General features: G+C 51.3%; 2 protein-coding genes across 2 annotated transcripts in view; one reads left to right on the forward strand and one right to left on the reverse strand.

Moving 5' to 3' along the window:
* The first annotated feature begins 287 nt into the window (after positions 1-287).
* On the forward strand, positions 288-12,516 carry HSD11B2 (hydroxysteroid 11-beta dehydrogenase 2). The gene is made up of 5 exons (XM_036752645.1): positions 288-546; positions 9,666-9,878; positions 11,283-11,468; positions 11,624-11,761; positions 12,149-12,516. Exons 1-5 carry the CDS (start codon positions 288-290, stop codon positions 12,514-12,516), a joined length of 1,164 nt encoding a protein of 387 aa, XP_036608540.1.
* Positions 12,517-14,829: 2,313 nt separating this feature from the next.
* ATP6V0D1 (ATPase H+ transporting V0 subunit d1) overlaps positions 14,830-23,453 on the reverse strand; it is a 102,394-nt gene continuing 93,770 nt past the window's right edge. The window contains exons 5-8 of the mRNA XM_036750771.1: positions 16,741-16,818; positions 16,313-16,489; positions 15,951-16,028; positions 14,830-15,785 (exon numbers count right to left, since the gene is read on the reverse strand). Coding sequence (XP_036606666.1) covers positions 15,624-15,785; positions 15,951-16,028; positions 16,313-16,489; positions 16,741-16,818 — 495 coding nt within the window. The 3' untranslated portion in view covers positions 14,830-15,623. The remainder of the gene's footprint in view (positions 15,786-15,950; positions 16,029-16,312; positions 16,490-16,740; positions 16,819-23,453) is intronic.

The following is a 23,453-nucleotide window of genomic DNA, read 5'->3' on the forward strand; positions in this document are numbered from 1 at the left end:
GGGCTCGCGGCCCCGGGTGTCCGCGGCCGCCCGGGTAGGGGGTCGGGTGGCCCGGGCCGCTCCGCCTCTCGGCCCCGCCCCCTCTGTCCTTTATAAAGCTCTGGGGGAGCGGGCGAGGGCGAGTTGAGAGAGAGAGGGAGTGCGTCCTGCAGCCTGGCTGGACCCCTCCGGCCCGTGGTCCTCCCTCCCTCCTTCCCTTCCTCTCCCTCCGTCTCTCCCTCGTGCACTCGCTCCCTTTCTCTTCTGTCCCTCCGCGCTGCAGCTCGGACCCGACCCGCCCCCGGGCCATGGAGCGCTGGCCCTATGGCTGTGCGTGGCTCCTGGTGGCCGGCCGAGCGCTGCTCCAGATGCTCCGCTCCGACCTGCGCCTGAGCCGCGCGCTGCTCGGGGCCCTGGCACTGCTAGCCCTGCTGGACTGGCTGTGTCGCCGCCTGCTGCCCACGCTGCCCGGGGTGGCCGTGGTCGCCGGTGCGGGCTGGCTGGTGTTGTCCCGACTGGCTCGGCGGCCCAGGCTGCCCGTGGCAGGGAAGGTGGTCTTCATCACTGGTGAGTGAGAGGTGGACGAGTGGGTGTGGCACTCTGGGGCACTGGGTGTCCTCCCCCTCCCCACTGGACCAGGCAGTGGCCAAGTGGCTACGTCCCCGGAGGGGCCTGAGAAAGGACGGGAAACAACTAACTACTTGGTGGGGGGGGGGGGAGGTAAGGGGGGCGGGAGACAGTGTCGTGTCTTGGAAATTTGGAGTCAAAAGACCTGGGTTCTAATCCTGAACTTTGTTACTTTAGTAGGTGTGAACTTGGGTTAGGTACGACACCTGTTCGTGCCTCAATTTCTTCATTTGTAAGGTAAGAAGGTTAAAATAGAGATGACTCAGAGGTCCTTTTCAGGTCTAAAGAGTATGATCCTAATGCTTCCCCTAGACCAGTGGGTACAGCTCACCAGAGGTGACCAAAACTACTCTGCCCCTGTCCCTGGAGCGAAGAGATGCTACTCCACTCAGTACCTTTGGATCTCTTTGAATAAAACCCCTACTTGCGGTGATTGAGGTGCTTTGGTTAGAAAGCCTGTTGTCCGGTGGTGGGATGCTGAGACATGGTAGGTGCCTTATGCCAAGCTTTCTGCTCTGATTTGGGTGGGGTGGATTTTGGAGGAAGGGTCTGGATTCAGTTCCAGAAAGGAGGCAGTCCCAACACTCAAGGTCTTGGTAGGGCACGGGACCAGTGACGCCTCTTCATTTGGTGGTGCCCATGATCAAGAAGAATGGTGATGGTGGTGGGGTGCTCTCTGAATCAGAAGATGGTTTTATGGCACCGTTCTTGCTCACAGGCTGACAGAAATGAAGGAAACTAGGGGAACTAAGTTAGTGGAAATGCTATTGGAATTGGAGTCAGCACTTTGCTGTTTACCACCTTTGTGTAATCTTCAGCACCTCACTTCCCTTCACTGGGATTCAGTTTCCTCGTCTGTAAAATAAGGAGTTGTCCTCTATGGTTTCTGCTACTTGAATATAGTATGAGCTCACATGAGGGACTTCTTATCACTTATCCATCTCCTGGCATTTTTGGAGTGGCATGAGTCTGTTAGATATTGCCCAGCACTGAGACTCTTCCAGTCAAGCTGGGACGGCTGGAAGGGGTTAGAGCTGGAAGGAACCTTAGCACATAGAATGGTAGAGCTGGTTGACTCTTGGAAGTCAGCTTGTCCAACCCCTTCATTCATTGACCTATGGGAAGAGAGAGAGAGAAGGGACCAGTGTATGGCTAGACTCAAGTGAGGGAGTGAGGAGGACTCGGCCTGAGGTAACTCCTGCCTGGCACATGGGGTATGAGCTCGGGCTAACACCCTCTGACCACCCCCCCCCCCGACTGCCAAAGACACTTTTTGTGGTGTTTACACCATGGGACAGGCTTGGGTGCTGTTTCTCCTGCTCTACGAAATGCTCAGACTTCTTAGGAAGTGAAGTGGGAGGGGGAAGTAGAGGGCAAATCCAAGGTGGGGGAAGCAGAAGAATTAGTGATGTCCTGGGACAGACCTCTCTTCCCTTCTCTGAGCTTTCAGATCTGACAGTGGCTCATAGGATTCAAAGCATCACAGATGCGGAAATGAAATTACTTGCTCAGGATGACCTGAGTTTTTTGGTAGAAGGTGGGATTCAAACCCAGGTTCTCTGACTTGAGATCTAAGGCTGCTGGTGCCCAGACTTGAAAGGAGGGAGGGCAGCTGGGAGGACAGCGGCAAAGTTCTTGGTTGTGTCTGTGACACCTTATGGGTGAGGGCTGAGGAGTAGTGAGGAGAAATGGCTCAGGGATTTGTGTAGGAGAAGCAAGAATTTTATGTCAACCCCGGGGCAGTCTCGGGCAGTGTCTATGGCCAAGACTGGGCAAAGGCCCCAGCAAGAGGTTGAGCAGGGGGCTCAGGTGCCTCCTAGACTCTGCGCTGGGCTAAGCTTCCTTTGTTTGGAGATGGGAATAAATCTATCAACAGAAAAGGGAGTGAGGGTTGACACCGAAGGGGGGGGGAGGGGAGAGGGCCCAAAGGGACTTTTCCTCTTCCTGCCAGACTGGCACTGGCTCCCGGTGCCCAAGGTGGTAAGGAGGACCATGGAGAACCAGCTCGCAGTGCCCCACCCCATCCAGTCTCCTTAGCTAGGATGGGGGGGTGGAGTAGATGATAAAGGAGGGAGTTTCTCCAGGTGGCCTCAGACCCCCAGGGCAAGGAGGCTGCTTCTCCACTTCAGGTGCTTCCTGATCTGCCAGCTGCCCTTCTTTGCCTCATGAGTACCCTCTCCAGTGATTCAGTCCTGAGTGGGGCAGGGGACACTTGGTCCGTTGTGAGGGGAAGAAGGGAGCCACGCTGTGTAGTGGAAAGAGCATTATACTTAGAGTCAGAGGTGGGTTCAAATTAATGCTCCCTGGACATCACTTTCTTGAATGATCCGTTGTATGGCCACAGCGCAATGGATGATTTCTAAGATCTATTCTGTCCATAAATCTTATGATCCTGGAAATATGCAGTTAGGAGATTGGGTTGTGGCTGAGGATTTTAGGAGGGTAGAAATATGCAATAAGGTTGAAAAGGCACAGAATGTGGAGAGCTCTAAAAGCCAGGCAAAGAGATTTGGACTTTATCTTTTGGGCAGTGGGGAGCCATTGAAAAATTTTGAGCAGAGTCCTGAGGATAGAATGTCAGCTTCCTGAGAGCAAGGGTCATTATTAATTTGTCTTTGCATCCTCAGCACCGAGCATTGTACCTTTGTACATAGTGGGCACTTAATAAATGTTTGTTAATTGAATGGAACTGAAGGAGAGTGTGCTCTGGGATAGATTTGGGGCAAAAGGAGGTTGGACGTAGGGGTGCTGGGAAGGAGTCTAGGTCCTAAGGATTAGAGCAGTCCTAAAAGGGTGCCTTGTTAAGTAGTGAGTTTATCAAGGGAGACATTTAAGTAGAGGGGCTGACTGCTTGTTGAGGATGTAGTAAAGGGACTTAGGAAAGATTTCTGATGTCCCTTCTACCTCCTCTTCTGGCCTGTAGCAGGAGGGAGGTGCATGAGACATAAGGAGCACTAAGGAGGAAGAGTCTGCACACTTGGAAGGACTTGGTGAACTGAGGCAGTCCTATGCGTTTAGGCAGAGATGTTGACCTCCAGAAACTCTGGCCTAGCTAGGGTTCCCAGTAAGATCAGTGTGGGCTGCCTGCTTCTAGTGATCTAGCCCTGAGGGGTGAGTATCTGTGTACTGAGCTCAACTGATGCCCACTTACCGTCTTCCTTGGGGTCCATTCCTATGGGATCTCTAGCACCAATCCTGCATCCTACTTTTTCAAAAAATATTTTTATTATTTCATTAGATATTCTCCAATTACGTATAAAATGTTTTAATAATCATTTAAAAACCTTGGAGTTCCAAATTCTCTTTCCCACCCCTTCCCCCTCTTAAGAAGGTAAGCAATTTGATTTCAGTTATACATATGAGGTCATGCAAAACATATTTCCATATTAGCCATGTTGCAAAAGAAAACACAAACAAAAGAAACCAATGAAAGGGAAGATAATGAAAAGAAGTATGCATTCAATCTGTATTCAGGGTTCATCAGTTCTCTCTCTGGAGATGGATAGCGTTTTTTTCACCATGGGTCCTTTGGAATTGTCTTTGTCAGGGTAGCTGAGTCTTTCACAGTTGCCCCAATCCTACTTTGAGAGCCTCCTGGATAGAGACCCTACCTCAGGGACTGGCAGCATACTTGAGAAGTTTGCTGTTTTTCTCAGGTCCCCTTTGCTATTTGTTTTTCTTTGCTCAGGACTCATTGGAGAGGGAACCTCTCTCTCAACTCCCAAACCAGACCCCCTTTCTCTGGCCCCTCTCTACCCTGCTCAGACATTCCCCAGGCTATATGGGGTGGGGGGAATGATACAGTTTTCCTGCCACCTCCCTTTCCCCTCTTGGGGACTCAGCCCTCTGGGTGACCAATCTCACCTTTAGATGCCTGTCTTTAGAACCTGGAGCTGATGTGATATGGAGTCAGTAGACCCACCTTGGACCACATAAGGGTGATGCTCTAGACATCATTTGGGAATAACAATAGATATCTTCCTCACAGGAATTTCTCAGGGTGCCAGACAACTCTTTCAGATTCAGAGTTTGAGCGTGGTCGATGATCTGCAGTAGTAAAGGGGATTTTCCCAATGGGAATTCCTTACACCAAGGACTTTGTGGTCCAAAGAAAGATCTATTGACGTAGAAGGCTTAAGAGAGAAGGCCCAGCAGACCTGGGAAAGCCATGAGCATCTGGAAACTCATCTGATCCCTTACACAACCAGGGGACACAGTATGGAGCACTCTACCTTCTATCCTTTCCACACAATTTCTTTTTAGGTCAATGGGAAACAAGGCACTCAGAGGCCTCTTTGTTGTTGTTGAGTCATTTTTTAATTGTGTCCTACTCGTCATTATCCCATGTGGGGTTTTCTTGGCAAAGATACTTGAGTGGTTTGCTATTTCCTTCTCCAGCTCATTTTACAGATGAGGAAACCGAGGTAAACAGGATTAGGTGACTTGCTCAGGGTCACTCAGCTAGTAAGCATCTGGGGCTGGATTTGAACTCAGGAAGATGAGTCTTCCCAACTCCAGGCCCAGTGCTGTATCTACTTTGCCACCTAGCTGCCCCAGAAGGCTCTGGGCATCTCCAAATTTCTGACTGTCTTCATGGTTCCTAGATAGTGAGTATCAGAGGCAGGGAGAGATTCAGGCCAGGCTCATAGGAGTCCAAGAAGAAGGAATGCAGGCTTCAGGGAGAAAGGGAAGGCCTTGGGGATGGGGATTCTTGAGCTCTGTGGTGGGAGGAGTGGGAGGACCCCTCCCTGGCACAGCATCTGGGCAGTCTCTGCTGCCCTAGGCTGACATCCTGCATCCCTGCTCTGCACCTCAGTTATCTTCTATGACCAAAATGGACTGCATGTTTCTACAAGTCCTTTCTCCCTGCTCTCATTTGGTTCTAAGATTCCCTTCCTGCTCTACAATTCTGATTCTATTATTCTCTGGATGTACATCTCCCCTTACCCCAGCTCCTGAATGAGAAGATCAGTGACCAGAAAGACCTCCCCTGAGCTAAGTAGCTCCTCCCCATTCTAAAGGTGAAAGTGGGCCCAGAGCTTCCCCAACCTGGCAGGAGTTCCCCAATTCCCCAATCAGCCAGGCACACAAACATCAGGCAAGGGCATATTAGGTGCCTGCTGCCCCCTTTCTCAGCCAAATGGGCCAGGAGTTAGGGGTTGGGAAGAGGGCATCAGTTTGAGGGATGAGGTCATGAACCGGGAGGTCATGGAAGGCCTCTAGCCTGATTTCCCCCTTTGGGTAAGAGGGACTGACTACCAGGGAAGGAAGAATGATCTCTCCAGAGGGGAGCTGTTCCATACACATCCTTGTTCCCCTGCCTCTCCCCCTGGACAGCCTGCAGCCTTTCCCAGACACATGGACACACACGTGTTCACTCCTACATGGATATCTGGGCAGAAGCCTATGGATGGGGACACTCAGGCTTGTGTGCACAAAGACACATGGCCCCACATGCATACACAGAAGCAGAAGAATGCTGTGGAGAGAGCTCTGGATTGGCACACAGTGGCCCTGGGTTTGAATCTCAGCTCAGCTACTTACTAGCTGTGTGACCTTGGGTAAGTTACTTAGATCTCTGGGCCTCTAGTTCAAAATCTATGTTCCTGTGTACACATGTGCCTAGATATGCAGAGAGTGGCATCCTGCAACATGTGACTGGATGTGGGGAGACTTGCCCAGAAATGCGCCCAAACCCGGCCATCCATGGACACAAATACCATGCCAACATGTGAACTGAGACCCGGACACAGCAGGACACATGGACAAACAAACACACCTTCACGTGCGCGTGGACAGACGGAGGCGTGGGTGCCCAGATCCATACAGGGACGGGTCCACGTGAACCTCACCCACGAGCGCGCGCGCACACACACACACACACACACAGTGGGGCCACCGCGGCAGGACCGCAGGTTCCCAGGGGGTGGGGGTGGCAGCCCCGCACGCCAGCCGGGCCCCAGACAAAGCTCTGGGTAGCCCTCAGCCTGGCTTTGTTCTCCCGAGGTAACGGGAGGGGGCGGGGCCGGGAGCCAGACGGAGCCTGGTCGGGAGGAGGGGCCAGACTGGGGTGGCGGGAGGCAGAGTGGGGCGGGACTGAGAGGGCCAAGTCGGGAGCGGGGTCAAGGCTGGAAGGTTTCAGACCAGCCAAAAGGGAAAAGGGGGAGGGGTGGGTCACCTTCCCAGGACCCCCTCCCAACCAGAACTTCTCTGGGCCAGTTCCAAAAATGGGACACATTCCTTTCTCAGATCTAAAGAGTGCGTGTCCCCCTCCCCCTCCCCGCCCCCCCCCATGTCCATCCGCACTCCTTCCCCCTTCTCTTTTCCCTCTCCTCTTCTCCCTCCTTCCTCCTCTTCCTTGCTGGCTGTCCTTGCGTCTTCTTTCCCCTCCCTCCCTTCCTCCATCCCGGCCAAATCCCGAGCTGGACATCGGCCCGGAGAGGCCCCTTAGGACTCAGCCGGGACCAGCTGGACCAGAGCAGGGAACCAAAGAGACCAGGACCAAGACCCATGCGCTCACCTCCGCCGGTGGGGAGGAGACGTTAGGGGCTGAGGGGCCAAGGAGTGCCAGGGAGTGGGGAGAAGGGACAGACTGGGTGCCTCTAAAGAATTCATTCATAGAATTTCCATAGGGAGGGAAATTTAAAGACCATCTCAGGTTCAACCACCTCATCGTATATTCAGACGAAGTTAAGGCTCTGAAAAGTGCCTTCTCTGGGGGGCACTCTGGCTGGTCCCACATTTGCAGAGTGGAGATTCAGGTCCAGGTTTTTGTCCATGGTTTTGGAAGAGGACCAAGGACTCCCCAATAGAGTAACTCTGGCTGAGGTGGTGAATGCACGAGGTGGGATAGTGAGCAAGAAGGCTGAAAAGGTAGGTTGTAGTCAGACTGGGGGAGCTTAAAAGCAAAGCTGAGATATACTTTATCCTGTGGGGAGTGGGGAACCATAGAAAGGTTTTGGGCAGGAGTGACCCAAGAGTAGAACCGTGCTTTAGGACGATTCAACAAGCCTTTATTAAACATCTTTGTTCCAGGCCTTGTCCTAGGTGCTGGGGGAGAAAAAACAATGGGAGAATAATTTGGCAGCTTGTTGTGAATACATCAGGACAGGAAGACCAATTAGGGGGCAATTGCATAAGTTCAGGCCAGAGGTAACAAGAGTCTGAAGTAGGGTCTAGCACTTGATGGGGAGGAGGAGTGTGTGTGTGTGTGTGTGTGTGTGTGTGTATTGAGGTACAAAGGAAAGTATGTTGAGTTGCTGAATTGTCTAGTGCATACAGAGGCCCTTGGGTGTTCGCTCTCAGCCCTACCCTGCTTGGCTAGGCTTTGTCTCTGGGCACCATGGATCTTATACCTGACCATCCTGTTCTTGGGACCAGAATGGGCTCTTTTGGGGAGAGGGGTGGAAGGCCTACATAATGGGTACCTAGAAGAGTGGATGCGCCTTTGGTCAGGAACCACAGGGAGAGTGCTACCAGGGAGGGCCCCGTGGTTTGGGGGCAGCACTGTGGCTCCTGAAGTCTCCCACTTCCCTGGCCATGGACAAGAAGGTGAAGGAGATGCAGGGAGAGAGCAGAGGGTGGCACAGGGCAGAGTTGTGGTCCCAGGTGTTTCCTTGGCTCTAGGGTCCCCAGGGGAAGGGTGTTAGCAGGGTTGCTTGGAAGAGTCCAGCCAACCACTTGTTGACTTTTTAGTGAGTGCCTTCCCTTCTCCCATCAAGATCTCTTCCTCTCTGCTGCCCATCATACCCTGATTCTGGCTAATGAGGTGAAGGATGAAGCATTCATAATGCCCAGATCTCCTTTGGATACAGGAAGAAGTGAAAGGGTGACTGGGCTGGTTCTGGTGGGAAGACATCATTTCCTGGGGACAGTGTTATTCAGAGATAAGAGCACTGAGGTGGCAGTCAGATGTAGTAGGTTCTACCACCAGCACAGACATTTTCCTCTCCTTGTAACTCACATCTGTAACATAAGGGATAGAGGATCTCTAAGATCCTCTCCAGCTCTGACTTGCTATTGGATTAAACAAAAACACCTTATTAAGTGTCTAGTGTACCAGATACTATGCTGGGGCCTGGGGAATAAAATAACACCCCCCCCCCAAAAAAAGTCTTTGTTAGTGAAGTAATTTGACTCCCACCCAGCCCTGGGCCAGCACCTGCCCACTAGTTAAGAAAACTCTATTTTGGTGGGGAGCAGGTCACACAGTGTGATATTAACTCAGGTCTTCCTGATTCCAGGTCTGGCATTCTATCCACTGGAACACTAGCTGCCAACAAGTTCGTAGATAAATAAGTGCAACACACACACACACACACACACACACACACAAAAACCCAAACAAATTTTGGTGGAAGTGAGGGAGAGCAGGGCAGCCAAGGGTATCAGGAAAGTGGCCCTGGAAGGGAGCCGTAAGTAAAATCCAGGTGAGGACAGAAGGCATTCCAGGAAGGGGCCATAACTTATGCAAGTCATGGAGGGTGGAGTTAGAATGCCATGTACTGAGAACAGCAAGGAGGACCAAGGGGAGGAATGTCGCACCTTTAAGTGCCAAGCAGAGAACCTAAGGGGTTAAGGAGTCACCGAAGCAGGGGACTTGACATTGTCACACCTGTGCTTTGGGAATTTCACTTTGGTAGTAGTGGGAATTTGACTGCTGTTGTAGTCAACAGCAGTGAGGCTCAGTGGATAAAACGTGGAATCTGAAGGCAGGAAGACCTGAGTTCAAGTCCAGCCTCAGACACCTACTAGCTGTGTGACCCTGGGCAAGTCATGTCACTGCTGTCTGCCTCAGTTTCCCTAGCTGTAAAAGGGGGGGTAACAGTAGCACCTATCTCCCAGGATCATTGTGAGGATCAACTGAAATGTTTGTAAAGTACCTTGCAAACCTCTGAGTTATATAAATGCTGCCTTTTACTGAATGGAATTTACTGCAAGGTTTGGATGGGGGCCAATGGAAGGTGGAGGCATATGTCCCACACCACTATACAAAACCCAGAATGCCAGAGGCTGCTGGCTCTGTTCCTTCAGCTAATAATTCCTTCCTTGCCCCACAGGCTGTGACTCTGGCTTCGGAAAAGAGACAGCCAAAAGGCTAGATGCCATGGGCTTCACCGTGCTGGCTACGGTATTGGAGCCGGAGGGCAGAGGGGCCCAGGAGCTTCGGGCCTCTTGCTCCTCCCGCCTGACCCTATTGCAGATGGATCTGACCAAACCTGGGGACATCACCCGAGCCTTGGAGCTTGCCAAGGCCCAAACCGCCAGCTCTGGTCAGTCTTCCTCTTTAGTGACCTTGGGAGAAAAGAAAATGGGGGGAGGGGAGGCCAGGCAGAGGAGAGGAAGGGATCAGGAGTGGGGTCACCAGGGGAGGAAGTTTAATCAGGGAACATTGAACCAATCAATCAACCAGCATTCATGAAATACCTACTATGTGTTGGGTACTTGTGCTCAGTGATGGGGATTCAAATGCAGTGAGACTGTCCCTACCTTCAAAGAGTTTACCCTTTCCTTGGTGGGGAGAGGGTACAGTATGTTCACTGAGGAAGTAAATGCAGGATATTTGCAAAATAAATGCAAAGTGATTGGGGGAGGGGGCACTCACAACTAAAGCAATCAGGGAAGGCCTCTTGAATGACTTTAACTCAGTCTGGAAAGGAGTTTTGGGTTCCAAGAATTGGAGGTAAAGAGGGAAAACATTCCAGGCAGGGAAAGTAGCCTCTGCAAAGGAAAGGAAGAAAGAAGTGGAAGAGCAAATAGACCAATTTGGCTAAACTGTAGAGTCTAGGAAGGGGAGTAATGTACAAGGTGCTCAGAAAGCCTTAGTGCAGCCTTCAGCTCTTAAACTTCAAAACTGTCTCCCTGGAAAGACGGGCTGGAGCTAGCCTGTCAAGGACTTTAACTGCCAAATGAAGGAGTTTGTGTCTGATCCTAGAGGCAATGGAGTCATTGAAGATTCTTGAGCAATAGAGTGACATAGTCAGATGGGTTCAAGCTGTAGGAATATTAATTTGGTAGCTGTATGGAGGTTGGACTGGAAAGCAGGGAGACCAATTAGGACCAAATAGTCCAGGTGAGGAGAGAGGTTATAAGACCACCTGAACTAGGATGGTTGTAGTGTGACTAGAGAGGGGACAGATTCCGGAGGTGCTGAGGAGGTGGACTAGACAGCACCAGACAATTGATTGGATACGCAGTGTCAGGGAGAGGGAGTAGGAGAGAACTGGGGGGTCATGAACCTGGGTGACTGCAAGATTAATAGTGAAACAGGAGAAGTGGGTTTGAGGGGAAGATAAGAGTTCCCTCTTGGACAGTGTTTAGTTGGAGATGCCTATGGGACACTCTTAGTGTGTGTAGCTCAGGAGGAAGTTGGAAAGTCACCTGCAGACATGATCATTGAGTCAGTAGGAGCGATGATATGATCAACAAGAGTATAGAGTGAGAAGGTCCAGAAAATGGGGTGTGTGTGTGTGTGTGTGTGCACGTGTGTGCGTGCGCGCGCCCCTCCCCCCTCGAGTGTGTGTGGTGTCTCTAGAAGATAAGGTGGGATAGCATCCAGGCCGGGAAGGGAAGAGGCTGAGTGCTGGGGCTGGGGATCAGGAGGATGTGAGGTGGGGGAGGGCAAGAGCCCAGGAACAGAAGCTGGGCTGGCCACGACCTTCTCTTCTACGGTCCAGGGCTCTGGGGACTAGTGAACAACGCGGGCTACAACGACATAGTGGCCGACGTGGAGCTGTCCCCAGTGGCCACCTTCCGCAGCTGCATGGAGATCAACTTCTTCGGGGCTCTGGAGCTGACCAAAGGGCTGCTGCCACTGTTACGTCGCTCCCGGGGCCGCATTGTCACCGTGGGCAGCCCAGCAGGTGAGGGAGGGTCACCAGGGCTGGGGGCTGCGGCTTGGGCGGGAGGGCTAACTCAGCTTCGGCCATGCTCAGCCCAGGGGTCCCGGAGCTGACAGGGGAGGAGAGGAAGATGTGCCGGAACCTCAGGACGGTGTGCGCGTGTGCCTTCCCACCAGGAGACATGCCGTATCCTTGCCTGGCTGCCTATGGGGCGTCCAAGGCGGCGGTGGCTTTGCTCATGGACACATTCCGCAGCGAACTCCTCCCCTGGGGGGTGAAGGTCAGCGTCATCCAGCCCGGATGCTTCAAGACAGGTGCAGATCCTGGGACTGGGAGGTTGAGGGCGGGGCCTAGGCTAGCCAAGTCCACTCCCCGAAGGGGAGGGCAGGACAGATACGCTGGGGGTGGAGTCTGGGAGGGTACCCGAGACTAGGCAGGTAGAGTCAACTTGTCGGAGGCTGGGGACCCCTTCCCCCTTTTCATAGACCCGGAAACAGAGGTCCCAGATGGGATGAGTTCACTGCTTGCTGGGTCCAGGCCTCGAGGATATTCCTTTGGCTCTGTACTGGGGAGAGGGTTGGCTGGGTGACCTTTTGAGGTCCTTCCAGCACCCTCCACGAGATTCCAGATGGGGCAGCTCTGGGCTTGGTTGGGGAGGTCGGTGCGCGAGTCCACCCCAACACCTGCTGCGGTTCCTGCAGCGTCCATGGAGGACCCCGGCCTCTGGGAGCAGCGGAAGCGGCTGCTTGTGGCCAGCCTGCCCGGGGAGCTGCTGCAGGCCTACGGAGAGGACTACATCGAGCACACGCACGGCCAGTTTCTGCGCACCTTGCGTCTGGCCGTGCCCGACCTGAGCCCCGTGGTGGAGGCCATCACCGACGCGCTGCTGGCCGCTCGGCCCCACCGCCGCTACTACCCTGGCAGGGGCCTGGCGCTCATGTACTTCATTCACTACTACCTGCCCGAGGGGCTGCGACGCCGCTTCCTGCAGGAGTTTTTTATCAACCACTCGCTGCCTCGGGCCCTGCGGCCCCCGGCCCAGAACCAGACCCAGACCACGTCCCAGTGAACCGGACACAGCCGCCCAGGGCACCCGCTGGGGAACTACCTGCCCAGGACTCTGCGGGGCAAGCGAAAGCGCTCTGGACTTAGGAGTCAGAAGATCGGGGTTCGAATCTCAGCTTTGCTCCTGCCTACCCGTGTGACCTTGGGCACCTCATTTCCCCCCACCACGCCGTTTCCTTTTAACAGAGGAGCCGGTTTGCATTAAATGATCTCGAGGGTTCCTTCCAATCTAAATCCTTTGATCTCGTGACTCAGCGTGTGGGCACGGCCCAGGGCAAATCCAGATGTTGCCTTGTCATCCGCTGAGTGGCCCCTTCCACTTCAGTGGTGTCTCTAGAGCCTTCCCTCAGAAGAACTCTGAGGGGAGGAGGGAGGACAGGGTCCTACTCATGAAGGGCTGTGCCTGGTAAAACCTCAATGAAAGGAATGTTTCCCAACGTGCTGGGATCTGAAGGGTTAATTCCAACCACGTCTTGGCTGGTTCAAGAATGAGAATCCTCCCTTAGAGCTGCGGGCTCGGCTGTATCCTCTATGCCACCCCACTACCGAGTGATTGTCACTTTTAAAATACATAAATAAACTGGAATTTTTATTTCTCCTACAAGTGGTCAGAATGCATCCTTTCTTTTTTTCTTCCTGGCAATCAGGGTTAAGAGATTTGCCCGGAGGCATGCAGCTAATGCAGAGGCATGCAGTCTGAGGCTGGATTTGAACTCAGGTTCTCCTGACTCCATTTTGCCACCTATTTGCCCCCAGCATCCATTTTCGAAGGTGGTGTCCTGGCAAGGGTTATGAGGATAACACTGACAAGAGGGATGACAGTGATTAGGGGTTTGCAACACAGTGACTGGGAGATGTAGGTGTGTTTGCTAGATTGTAACTTGAAGGAAGGGAGGGATTTTCCCATCTCCTCTAGCCCAGAGAATTCATTAGAAAGCCTCCAGCACAGCTTGCAGCAACCTGCACTTAGCCAGAATGGGATTATACCATAGGAGGTCTGCCCTTCTGGTAGCATCTGCCCGGGCTTCCAGATGAGCCAGCATAGATGTCGTCAGAGGGCAATGCACAGAGTAGGCCCTTTTTACTGATCTGCCCAGACCTGGGATTTCCTCAGTTTGTAGAACTGGTTAAGAAAACTCCTCTTAGGAAGGACAGCAGCTGTTGTGGGACAGTCTTAAGAGAGTGGCCTGGGGCTGGGCACTTGTGTGGCCATGATGGTCATGGTGCTCAGGGGGGTCAGGGAGAGAAATGGACCTCAATGTCCTGGACCCTCTATACTTTCTATGTACTACCTGTCACTTGGTAAATAACCCTGAGGTATGGAATTCCATCCAGGTGTAACTGGCCATGCCTGATGCTGCAGGTACTTATGTGACACCATGATGGGGGGGTGGGGTGGGGGAGGAGGGGTCTGACATGGCATGTGCTATGGGACATTGGTGATCAGTGCCTGGGGGTGTCCAGTACTGGTCTGGGTGACCTGTAACTAAGGGTGTTGTGGGTAGGTGCATGTGACCCTGAGGGACAGGGAATGTGGATCTTGTAGAGGGTGGGGGAAGAAAATGAGTGCTGGTCCGATCCCTCTCAAAGGCCTGATTCTGTTCCATAAAGAATGTGGATGGTTTCCTGTCAGCCCTGCTCTCAAGCCAGGTGCCCAACTCCTTGTGGGCAGCAGGGCCCTTTTGGGAGGGTTTTGTGCCCGGCTCTATGCCAGGTGAAGTGTTTTCGGGGTGGGGAGGACAAAGCCAGACTGACAGGTCTTTCCTGTCTACCTCCTAGCAGGGGAGGTGCTCAAGTCCCTGCCCTTGGCCAGTGACTGACAACCCTGCCCTCACCTGCCCCCCAGGCCAAAGGTAGGGCCTGACCCCCATCCCCAGCTCATAGCTTCCTGATTTAGGCATGGGGGTCCCTGGGTATGTTGTCATAGGCACAAGACATGAGCAGTAGCTTCAGGACAACCATAACCATTAGATGGTCCTGACTCTGAGGAAGTCTGTATGTGAGAAAGTGTGATGGTGGATAAGGGACTTACATCTTAGACTAGTTTGAGCTGGAGAGAAGGAGGCTTCTTCAGGGGTAGATGCCTTCCCCTTCTCAACATCCCGTGGGCTCAGAAACCTTCAGAAAAGAGGCTGGGGTGTCCAACAGGATGTCTCAGAGTCTCAGGCCAAGGTCGGTGATGAGAGGGAGTACTTCTATTGGGCTGGGGGGGCACATACCCACATGCCTCAGGCAGGGCTGCTTTAGTAGTCTAAACTAAGAGTGTGGACCAGCCCCAGCGCCATTCATGGCAAGGGAAAGGAATAAGACACCAGGCTCACAGAGTGGGCAGTTTTATTGTTAGGAGAAACACAAAAACTCAGGGTGAGTTTGAGAGAAGAGAGATACCCCATTCAGTGGAGGAAGGCCTGCACAGCCCCTGACTTCTGTACCAAAGCCTCCTAGCTGAGGGTGACAGGGAGAGGAAAGGCTCCTTAGTTTCTAGAGCCAGAGCCCTGGCTCATGCTGGTAGGGGAAGGTCTGGGGATGTGTGTATATATGTATGTGTGTATGTCAGGGAGAGGGATTAGTATGCAGGGTACTCCCCTGCCTCTAATATGTACATATCACTTTTCCACTAGGGACAGGGCCTTGGGGAAACTGAGAGGAAAGGGGAAGACAGGGGGCAGTCAAGCTGGCTTTCCTGAAGGAGGGGGAGGAGAGGGTATCAAAGTGACCACATGCTTCTCAGATGCCTTTAACAGCTGTAAACATCAGGACAGGGGGACCCCTGTATCCATTTTTCTTAGGGCAGGGGTTTTAACAACACAGAAGTTATAGAGGCTGCTTGTGGGGCATGATGCCAGGATCTTAGACCCCTACCACTCTAGCCCTGACACAGCTCCAGAGGACAAAGGCCGGGGTGGGGAGGAGGAAGGAAGGGGTAGCCCTGCTTCAGCAGCAGTAAGTGCATATGGAACAGGCCAGAACAGTGCCTGAGTTACAAATACACACATGCCCAGTACCAAGGGCTCCCGAGGACCCACATACACATGGAGCCCCACTGTCCTTCCCCAGGGGCCTCTTGGGATCGTGGCCAAAGGACAGTAAACGGGGGATCAGAAGAGGGAGCTAGAAGATGGGGATGTAGTTGTCAATCTTGGCCCGGTGGCGTTGGGCAATGCACTCGGCAATCCACACAATGTTACGGCACTCCTGCTCCTTTAGCTTGACGAAGGCATAGAAGACACCAAAGTGGAACTGGTTGAGGAAGGCCAGCTTGTTCAGCTTCACCTGCCAGAGCAGAGGTGGGTGTGTCACCCCAGGGAACCTCCAGTGGTGGCTCATGGAGGTCGAGAACAAGGATGACAGAGACTCCCACCCAGCCCTGCCCACTAGTCAAGAAAACTCTATTTTGCTGGGGAGCAGGGAAATGAAGACTAAAGAACATTCTTTTACCTCGTGCTCAAAGAATCGGTCCTCCAAGGTCTTATCGCCAGGATTGCTGCCAGCCCCTTCAAAGAGCAGTTTATATTCCTAGAAGGAGATGATGGGAGTGATGCTTAGGCTGGAAATCACAGTGGAGGGTGGTCCTGAGAAGAGGAACATGGGAAGGCGATAGGGAGGGGATGAGACAGGAAAGGCAGATAATGCCAGTGAAGGTCAGAGTAGGGCCCTGGCACTTGAGTGACGGGACCTGACGGCACATGAAGACATGAAAGGGAGAAAAGGAAAGGTGATGAAACAAAAAAGGAATCTCACTTTTTTTGTCAGGGTAGAAGGGTGGGGAAGGAAGTGGGGCCCCTCCCATCCCCACTCACCGGGTAGTAGTCAGCCACAGTCTTGACCTGCTCGTAGTCATCGGCACGGGCCAGTTGGGCCAGGCCCTCAGGGTAGAGCTTCCCACAATGTGGGAACAGCTTGGCCCGGTCCTCCTTGGAGAGCTCGGTGCCAAATGAGTTGATGGTAATGATGAAGGCTCTGCGGTCAGCCTCAAACTGGCATGGATAAACATACATTGGGGGTAAGGGTGGAATGGTAAACTCATGAGCACTGAACCAGACTGCTTTGGTGAATCTGATCTCAGGCTCCCTTGCTACCCTTCCCTGTGTGATGATTCCCTCAGGGATGGTGTTGGGGGGAAGGAGGGATGGTGAAAGGCAGGGCTCAGGTATCAAGGCTTGCTGTTGACCACGGAATGGGAATTTGTACAAACTGAGGCAGCTGGGGGAGGCTGGGAGGCACTTACCTCCAGGATAGGACACATGGCATCTGCAGTGGTGCCACCCAGCAAGGCGCAGAACTTGTAGAAAGACTCTAGGTAGGCCTGGAAACAGAACATTGGTGGACAGGTCAGCTGATCATTCTGTTCCTCTCTTGGTCTTCCCATTCCCACCGGCCGGTCCCACATATGGGGAGGGCTTGGGGGAAATAAGAGCTTGGCCCTTCTGGCCTATGCACAAGGCATCTGGGTAGCAACCTTCCTCCTCAAACCTATGTCTTCCCTCTCACTGGCCTCTCTGGTGAAGCTGCAGAATACTGACAAGTCTCCCCTCCCCCTGCCCTAATCATGATTATGCCACCCACAACCTGTGTGACCTTGGGCATCACCTGTTCTAGGCCTGTTTTTCCATCTAGAAAATGACGGGGATGGGGTAGGGTGGACTACATAATCTTTAGGGATTCCTTCCATCTCAAAAACCTCAGGCTTCATCCCTGGCCTCTCCCACAGCCAGACTCAGCATAGGGCTGAGCAAGTTGCAGGAACTCCTCTAAGCCCTGCTGGTGGGGGGGGGGGGTCAGTTGGGCTCTCTATTCTTGTCACTCAGTTCCCACAAACCCTTGGTCTTATTCCTGGTCCACTGTTCTGCCACATGAGCTCGTGAAGGTGGCCGGGTGGGAATGACCGAAGAGAAAAGAGCTGGGCTGCAGTGTCAGAATGATGTTTGTGGGCGTGAGGACATAGGAAGGTCCTATAAAGCATCTGGCCTGCCCGAGGTTGTCTGCTCCCCGGTCTGGTCTGTGCCTTGGTCTTACTCTATGGCGCTCTCTCCCCACCTCTTCCTCCTGCAATGCTGTCTTCTCCCCTGAGTTAGGATGGACTCTAGCATCATCGGATCCTCCTCAGTACTCTTAGAAGGGAGAAAACTAAGGCCCAGAGACAAGACGGGGCCAGTTTGAAGGGACTTTTTAAGCAGTCATTGAATCCAGCCCATCCTGAGGTGCCACAATGCTGAACAGTGATGTCAGTTGATGGGGACTTCACACCACAGAGGATGACCATCCCATTAGGAGATAGTGTCCTCATCTGTAAAATGGGAAAGTGAGGCTGCACTATACCATCTGGTCTACTCAGAGTTACACCCCAACTTCCCTTCTCCCCTCTCCACCCTGGCTGCTTGCTGCCTTCTGCCTAGCTTCCTCCAAAGCCAGGGGAAAGGAGGTATAGAGGGACCAGGGAACTTTCTCATCCAGGTGAAGCTATTCTTTGGAGACCCTAGGAAAGGCAGGGAAAAGGGCCCTCTGCAGGGCAGCTCCCACAATGACGACTGGTAAATGGAGGCTGCGGTGGCTAACTTTTCCTACTCTGGCCAAGCTGGAAGGACCTGGAGTCACCAGGCCTTTCTTCTTGAGCATGGGTCTTGGTGCAGATGAGGCCTGCAGACAGATGGAGCCCAGACTGAGCATGGCTTGAGCAGGCTGCCCATCTGCCCCCATGGGCAGGGAATGCTCCATGGTGGCACTCACCAGACTGGTACTTGCTGGCCTGAAAGCAGTCAACTGTGGCAGTGTCTAGGCCCTGGGGTAACCTGTGAGCAGAAACCTGTTTGCTCCTGTTTGGCTCTCTTCCTCCTTCTCTGGCCATGCCTTCTCAGTCTCCAGGTCATGCCAGCTAACCACAGGCTCCATGCTAGCCCCTCTCCTCCTTTCTTGCTCTACTATTTGTCTTGGTGACCCATCTGCTCCCATGGATTCAACTATCTCTATACAGATGATGCTCAAATCTATTTGTAAAAGAGACTGAGGAAGACAGGGTTTAAGTGACTTGCCCAGACTCTGTACACAGCTAGTATCTATCTCTGAACCGAGATCATCCCAGTTAGGTTCCCCAACTTCTCTCCTGACCTTTGGTCTCGCATCTTTACCTGCCTATTAGAACTGGATGTCTCAGACATATCCCAAACCGAGCTCGTTATCTTCTGTCCCCTGTGTTACTGCTGAGGGTACTACTGTCCTCCTAGCCACCCAGGCTGACATCTTGGAATCCTCCTCCCATCTCACTCAGTTGCCAAGGCCAGACCTGCAGCCTGGGTGTCATCCTGGACTCCTTCCTCTCTCCTCTCTCACCTGACAGACCCAGTCAGTCACCAACCCTCCAAACATCTCCTTTCAATTCCCCCTCTTCTCTGACTCTGTCTGCCACCACTCTGCCACAAGCCCTCGTGGCTGCAGGCCTGGATTATTGCAACAGTGTGTCTGCCTCAAGTTTCTCACCACTCCAGTTCATCCTCCACTTAGCTGTCAAATGGATCTTCTTAAAGCAAAGATCTAACCAAGTCACTCCTGTATTTATTCAATTCTATTACTTCCAGGATCAAATGTAAAATCCTCTGTTCAAAGCCCTTCATAAACTGACCCCTTTCTATCTCCTCAGGCTTCTTACACCTTAGATCTACCTTTTCCCCCTCACTCTCTGACATCACTGACACTGTCCTTCCTTCTTGTTGGTCTTTGTACGAGATGCTCTCCCTGCTCTGGGCATTTTCACTGGTTGTCCCTTTTGCCTGCAACTATTTCCTTCCAGATCTCTGCCTTCCAGTTTCCCGGGCTTCCTTGGAGTCTTAATGAGAGTCTCACCTACTGCAAGAAGGCTTTCCCCAATACGCCTTAATCTTAATGCCTTAATAAATGCTTGCTGACTTACTCCCAGTATTGGTACCACCTCAGAGCTGGGCCTAATCCTGGGCCACCCGCTGATCTGCCCTAAAGGCAATCACCCAGGATCCTTTCCTGACCATGTCAGTCTAGGTTCCTCTTCCAGTCCAAAACAGGTGCTCTTTCTTAGGCCTCTCCACTCACTTCTGACATCATCTATTTTCTCTATAGGCAAGCCTTTCTTCATCCTCAGGCAGACCGGTTCTCTTGTTCACTTCCCCCACCACCGCCGAAGGAAACTCCTTACAGGTTTCTGATCTCCTAACAGCAATGCAATCACTTAGACTTCAATACTTAAAATCATTCTGGGACTTCCTTGTGTGTATTCCCCCCCAAAGGTGCAGACTGCAACTAATCCATGACTTTCTGGTCTTTGAAACTTTTGTATGTTTTTTTCTATAAATCTTCCACTACAGTCCACTACACTGGGGGGGCTTCTCCTAAGTTTCTTAGCATTATGTGTTTAAATAAATCAGGTTAGAGTTGTCTCAATTGCAAACCATGTATTATTTTTATTCTTCCAGTTTGGCATTGATTAAAATGTTTTTATTGATATGTTTCATTTTTGCATTGAGTAAAATTTCTCCTATATTCCTCTTCCTCTTCCCTCCCAAAGAATCATCCCTAATAACAAAGAGGTTTCTTAAAAGAAAAAGGAGGAAGAGAAAAAAATATCAGTAAAACTGATCAATACACCGAAAAATCTAACAATATATGCAACGTTGCACACTTGCGAACCGCTCTCTACACCAACCAAAGGAATATGGGCAGGAAGGCTCTGCTCATCTCTCTTCTTTGTGGCCAAGCTTCTTTTCTGGAATTATACAATGTTCGCTTTTGTTTTGTGGTGGCTGTTTTCTCTGTTTACTTTGTTGTAGTCATTGTTTATGTTTTCTTGGTTCTCCTTACTTCACTTTGCATCAGTTCATGTAAAGTCTTTCTTTGCTTCTCTGTACAATATTTGTTGTTTCTTACAGCACAGCAATATTCTATGATATCCCTCCACCACAATTCATTTAGTCAACCCCAAATGATGGGTCTCTTTATTATTATGGGCTTTGGACAAAGGATTTTACATTTGATCCTGGAAGTAACTAAAGGCCTAAGCAGAGAACTATTTCCAGTTCTTTGCTACCACAAAAAGTGCTGTCATCAATATTGTGGTGTATATGGAACCTTTCTTTTTCTTTTTTTTTTCTTATCAGTTTTGGTATTGGTTTTGATCTTTGTTCTACTAGGTCAAGGCTCTGCCAGATCAGAGGCAACTGACTGGGAAAGGACATTCATTGTGACAAGCAGTTGCTTCCTATGGCTTCACATGCAGTCAGTTTCCATTTATGGAACACAACCTGTCATTGAGCTCTCCCAATGATGACCAGCACTTCCAAACATCCTTCTTGAAGCAGACAGTGGTGACAGATGGGTGTGCAGCTCTTACCCTCTGGCCTCAGACTGCAGCATCCTAAGCAGCATAGTCCAATGTTTGGGGAGGGGGGGTGCCATCCTCCTTTATACTTACCTTTGTACTAAAGTCACCAAGTATCAATGTAGAGAGAGATTTAATTTGGAAAGTTTCATCAAGACTTTCTTCACAGAATCAAGAAATTCTCCATAAAATTTCTCTGTCTCTTCGTTCTCTTAAGCAGACGATGGTGCCGAAGCTACACGAGCCTTCATGGTTCTCTCTTTGCCATGTTCTCCAGTCATGAGTGCTACAAAGCCTGAGTGCCATGTGCTCCATGGAATGGTCTAGGAATTCAGAAGAAAGCTAGTCTACTCCCCACTTTGTTCACCTCTCCTTCTATTTATGTTCAACTTACCTAGAGCTTCTAGATTCTTTTATAGTGAGAAGGTCAACATTAACAGGATTCAGTTTCTCCAACAATACTATAATTTGGTCACTGGACAAGGCTCGCACATGCTTAGAGTTCCAATAATTATTAACATTCATAGGAGCCTGAAAATTGCAGTTCTTGGCCCTCTCTGGTCCTTTTCCTGATTATTACTACAGAAAGGGACCATGGAGCATTAAGGGCTATTTTTAATTCTTTTTTTCTTTCATGGGATATTACAGCAAAACAATTCTTTCCTTAATGGCTAGCTGACTGATGACGAGCTTCTCCTTACTTAACTAATTTCATCCTGGGACAGCACTCAAAACTTTTGTGGCATGATAAAACCTACTAGAGCTTATGTTCCACTGCCAGCCTTCAAGACCTCAGTCATCTTCATACAATGAGGCAGTGTAGAATCTAGAGACACACACAGTAAGAGAAGGGGATTATTTCTTCCTAAGAGGCTTAAAGGGACTCCCAGATGGAGCTCACCTTAAGGGGGAGAGGCAGAGTATAGCAGCTGACCCTCAGGCTCAGGTATGTGCCCTAAAGAAAAGGTGACCTAGGATCCTCTGTACTGCTTCATTTGCCCACAATTTGACTACACTGGAGGTGACATAATTCTAAATTCCTGAAAACTTGTCAGCTCTGAACTCCAGGAACACCTGAGTTTATGGAATCAGAGGCAGGGAAAGCTAACCCCTAGCCTCACCTGTTCAAAGAATTTGAAGTTGGAAGGGACCTTAGATATAGTAATTTATATTTCCAAAAGTGGGGAAACAATCTTGGGATAAAGTCACTTGTTTCTGGTCACATACCTAGTAAATGTCAAAGCTGGGATGGAAGCCAAGTCTCTCATCTCTTTCCATCACACCGTGTTGCCCCTAGACTAGCGGCGTGATCACGTCCATTCCCTCCTTAGAAGATCAGGAAATGGAGACCCAGAAAGGTGAGACAACTTGTCCACAGTCACGAGACAGCACCAGCACTAGGATTCAAACCTGGGTCCTTAAGAACGCATTGCTACTTCCTTTCTGCTGTGACACTGTCCGATTTCCCTGAGCCGTCTTGATGAAGGCCCCTCCTTTGCCAGAAGCCTGGTGTGACTGGCCCCCAAGCAGTGATACGGCCTCTCCTAAGTCTCTGCCACTGTTACTAGCCAAAAAGGCCATTTCTTTTCTTTGATCTGCCAGACGGTAAGAAACTCTTCCCCACCTCAGCCCCATCTCATACATCACGGGCCAAGTTGTCAGCTCCATTTTTGCTGAAGAATCATTATTGCCAGTGTGGATGTCAGAAGCACATCACACAGGCTGGATATTTTGGGGCCACCAGCAGGAACAAACCACTTCTCACTGGACAAATTGGATTGCCAGCCACACAGGGAAGAGTGATGAGTGGTGAAGAGGTATGGGGAGGAGAGAAGGCAACAACCAAGTACTATAAAGCACAGTCTTACTTAGGGCTGGCAGTCTCCCTTGCCACTGACTCCTGTGGTAAGGAAACAGTGAACTCCAGATCTCTTTAGAAGGATCTGGTAGAATCTTAATTCCAAAGTAATTTATATTTATTCCATAAAACCCCAAACTTCTGCAAAGAATCTAGGCTGCCCAGCTTTGAGCCCCCTCGCGCTGGGTCAGTGCTGGGGAGAAACAGCAGACATATTGATTCAGGATGGGTCTGCATCCCACACAAGAACCCAAGTTCTTATGCTATGTCTGTACCTCACAAGCTCTGATGACACATTCACCAATGCCTTGGCACTATGATGGGATGACTAAAGCCAGTGATTGCTTCTTCCCAGGGAAGACAACAGGATGTACAGCATGAATCTGGGGCCAGAAATTCCAGAATCTTTGAGCTGGAAGGGACTTTAGAGGTTTAGTCCAAACTATATCTGCAGAGGAATCCCTGACAAGTGAGCAGTGCCTTCCCCCTCCCCCCTCATCTCCCCCCCACCCAGGTTCCACCTGAAGGCCTCCAAGAGCTAGTTAATGAGAGGTCTGGCTATTCTAGGACGGTTGTCCCTTGAAGTCCTGGTGAGGAATAGGGCAGGGCCTCAAACCCATGCTTCCTTCCTGCTCTGTGATTTAGGCCAATGGCACACACATATACAACATGCATGCTGCCAGCCTGCCTCAGGACATCCAGGGAACACAAGAGGTTAATGATCAGGTACAAACTGGTCATG

This window comes from Trichosurus vulpecula, chromosome 3, assembly GCF_011100635.1.
Source record: "Trichosurus vulpecula isolate mTriVul1 chromosome 3, mTriVul1.pri, whole genome shotgun sequence".
Classification (NCBI taxonomy): domain Eukaryota; kingdom Metazoa; phylum Chordata; class Mammalia; order Diprotodontia; family Phalangeridae; genus Trichosurus; species Trichosurus vulpecula.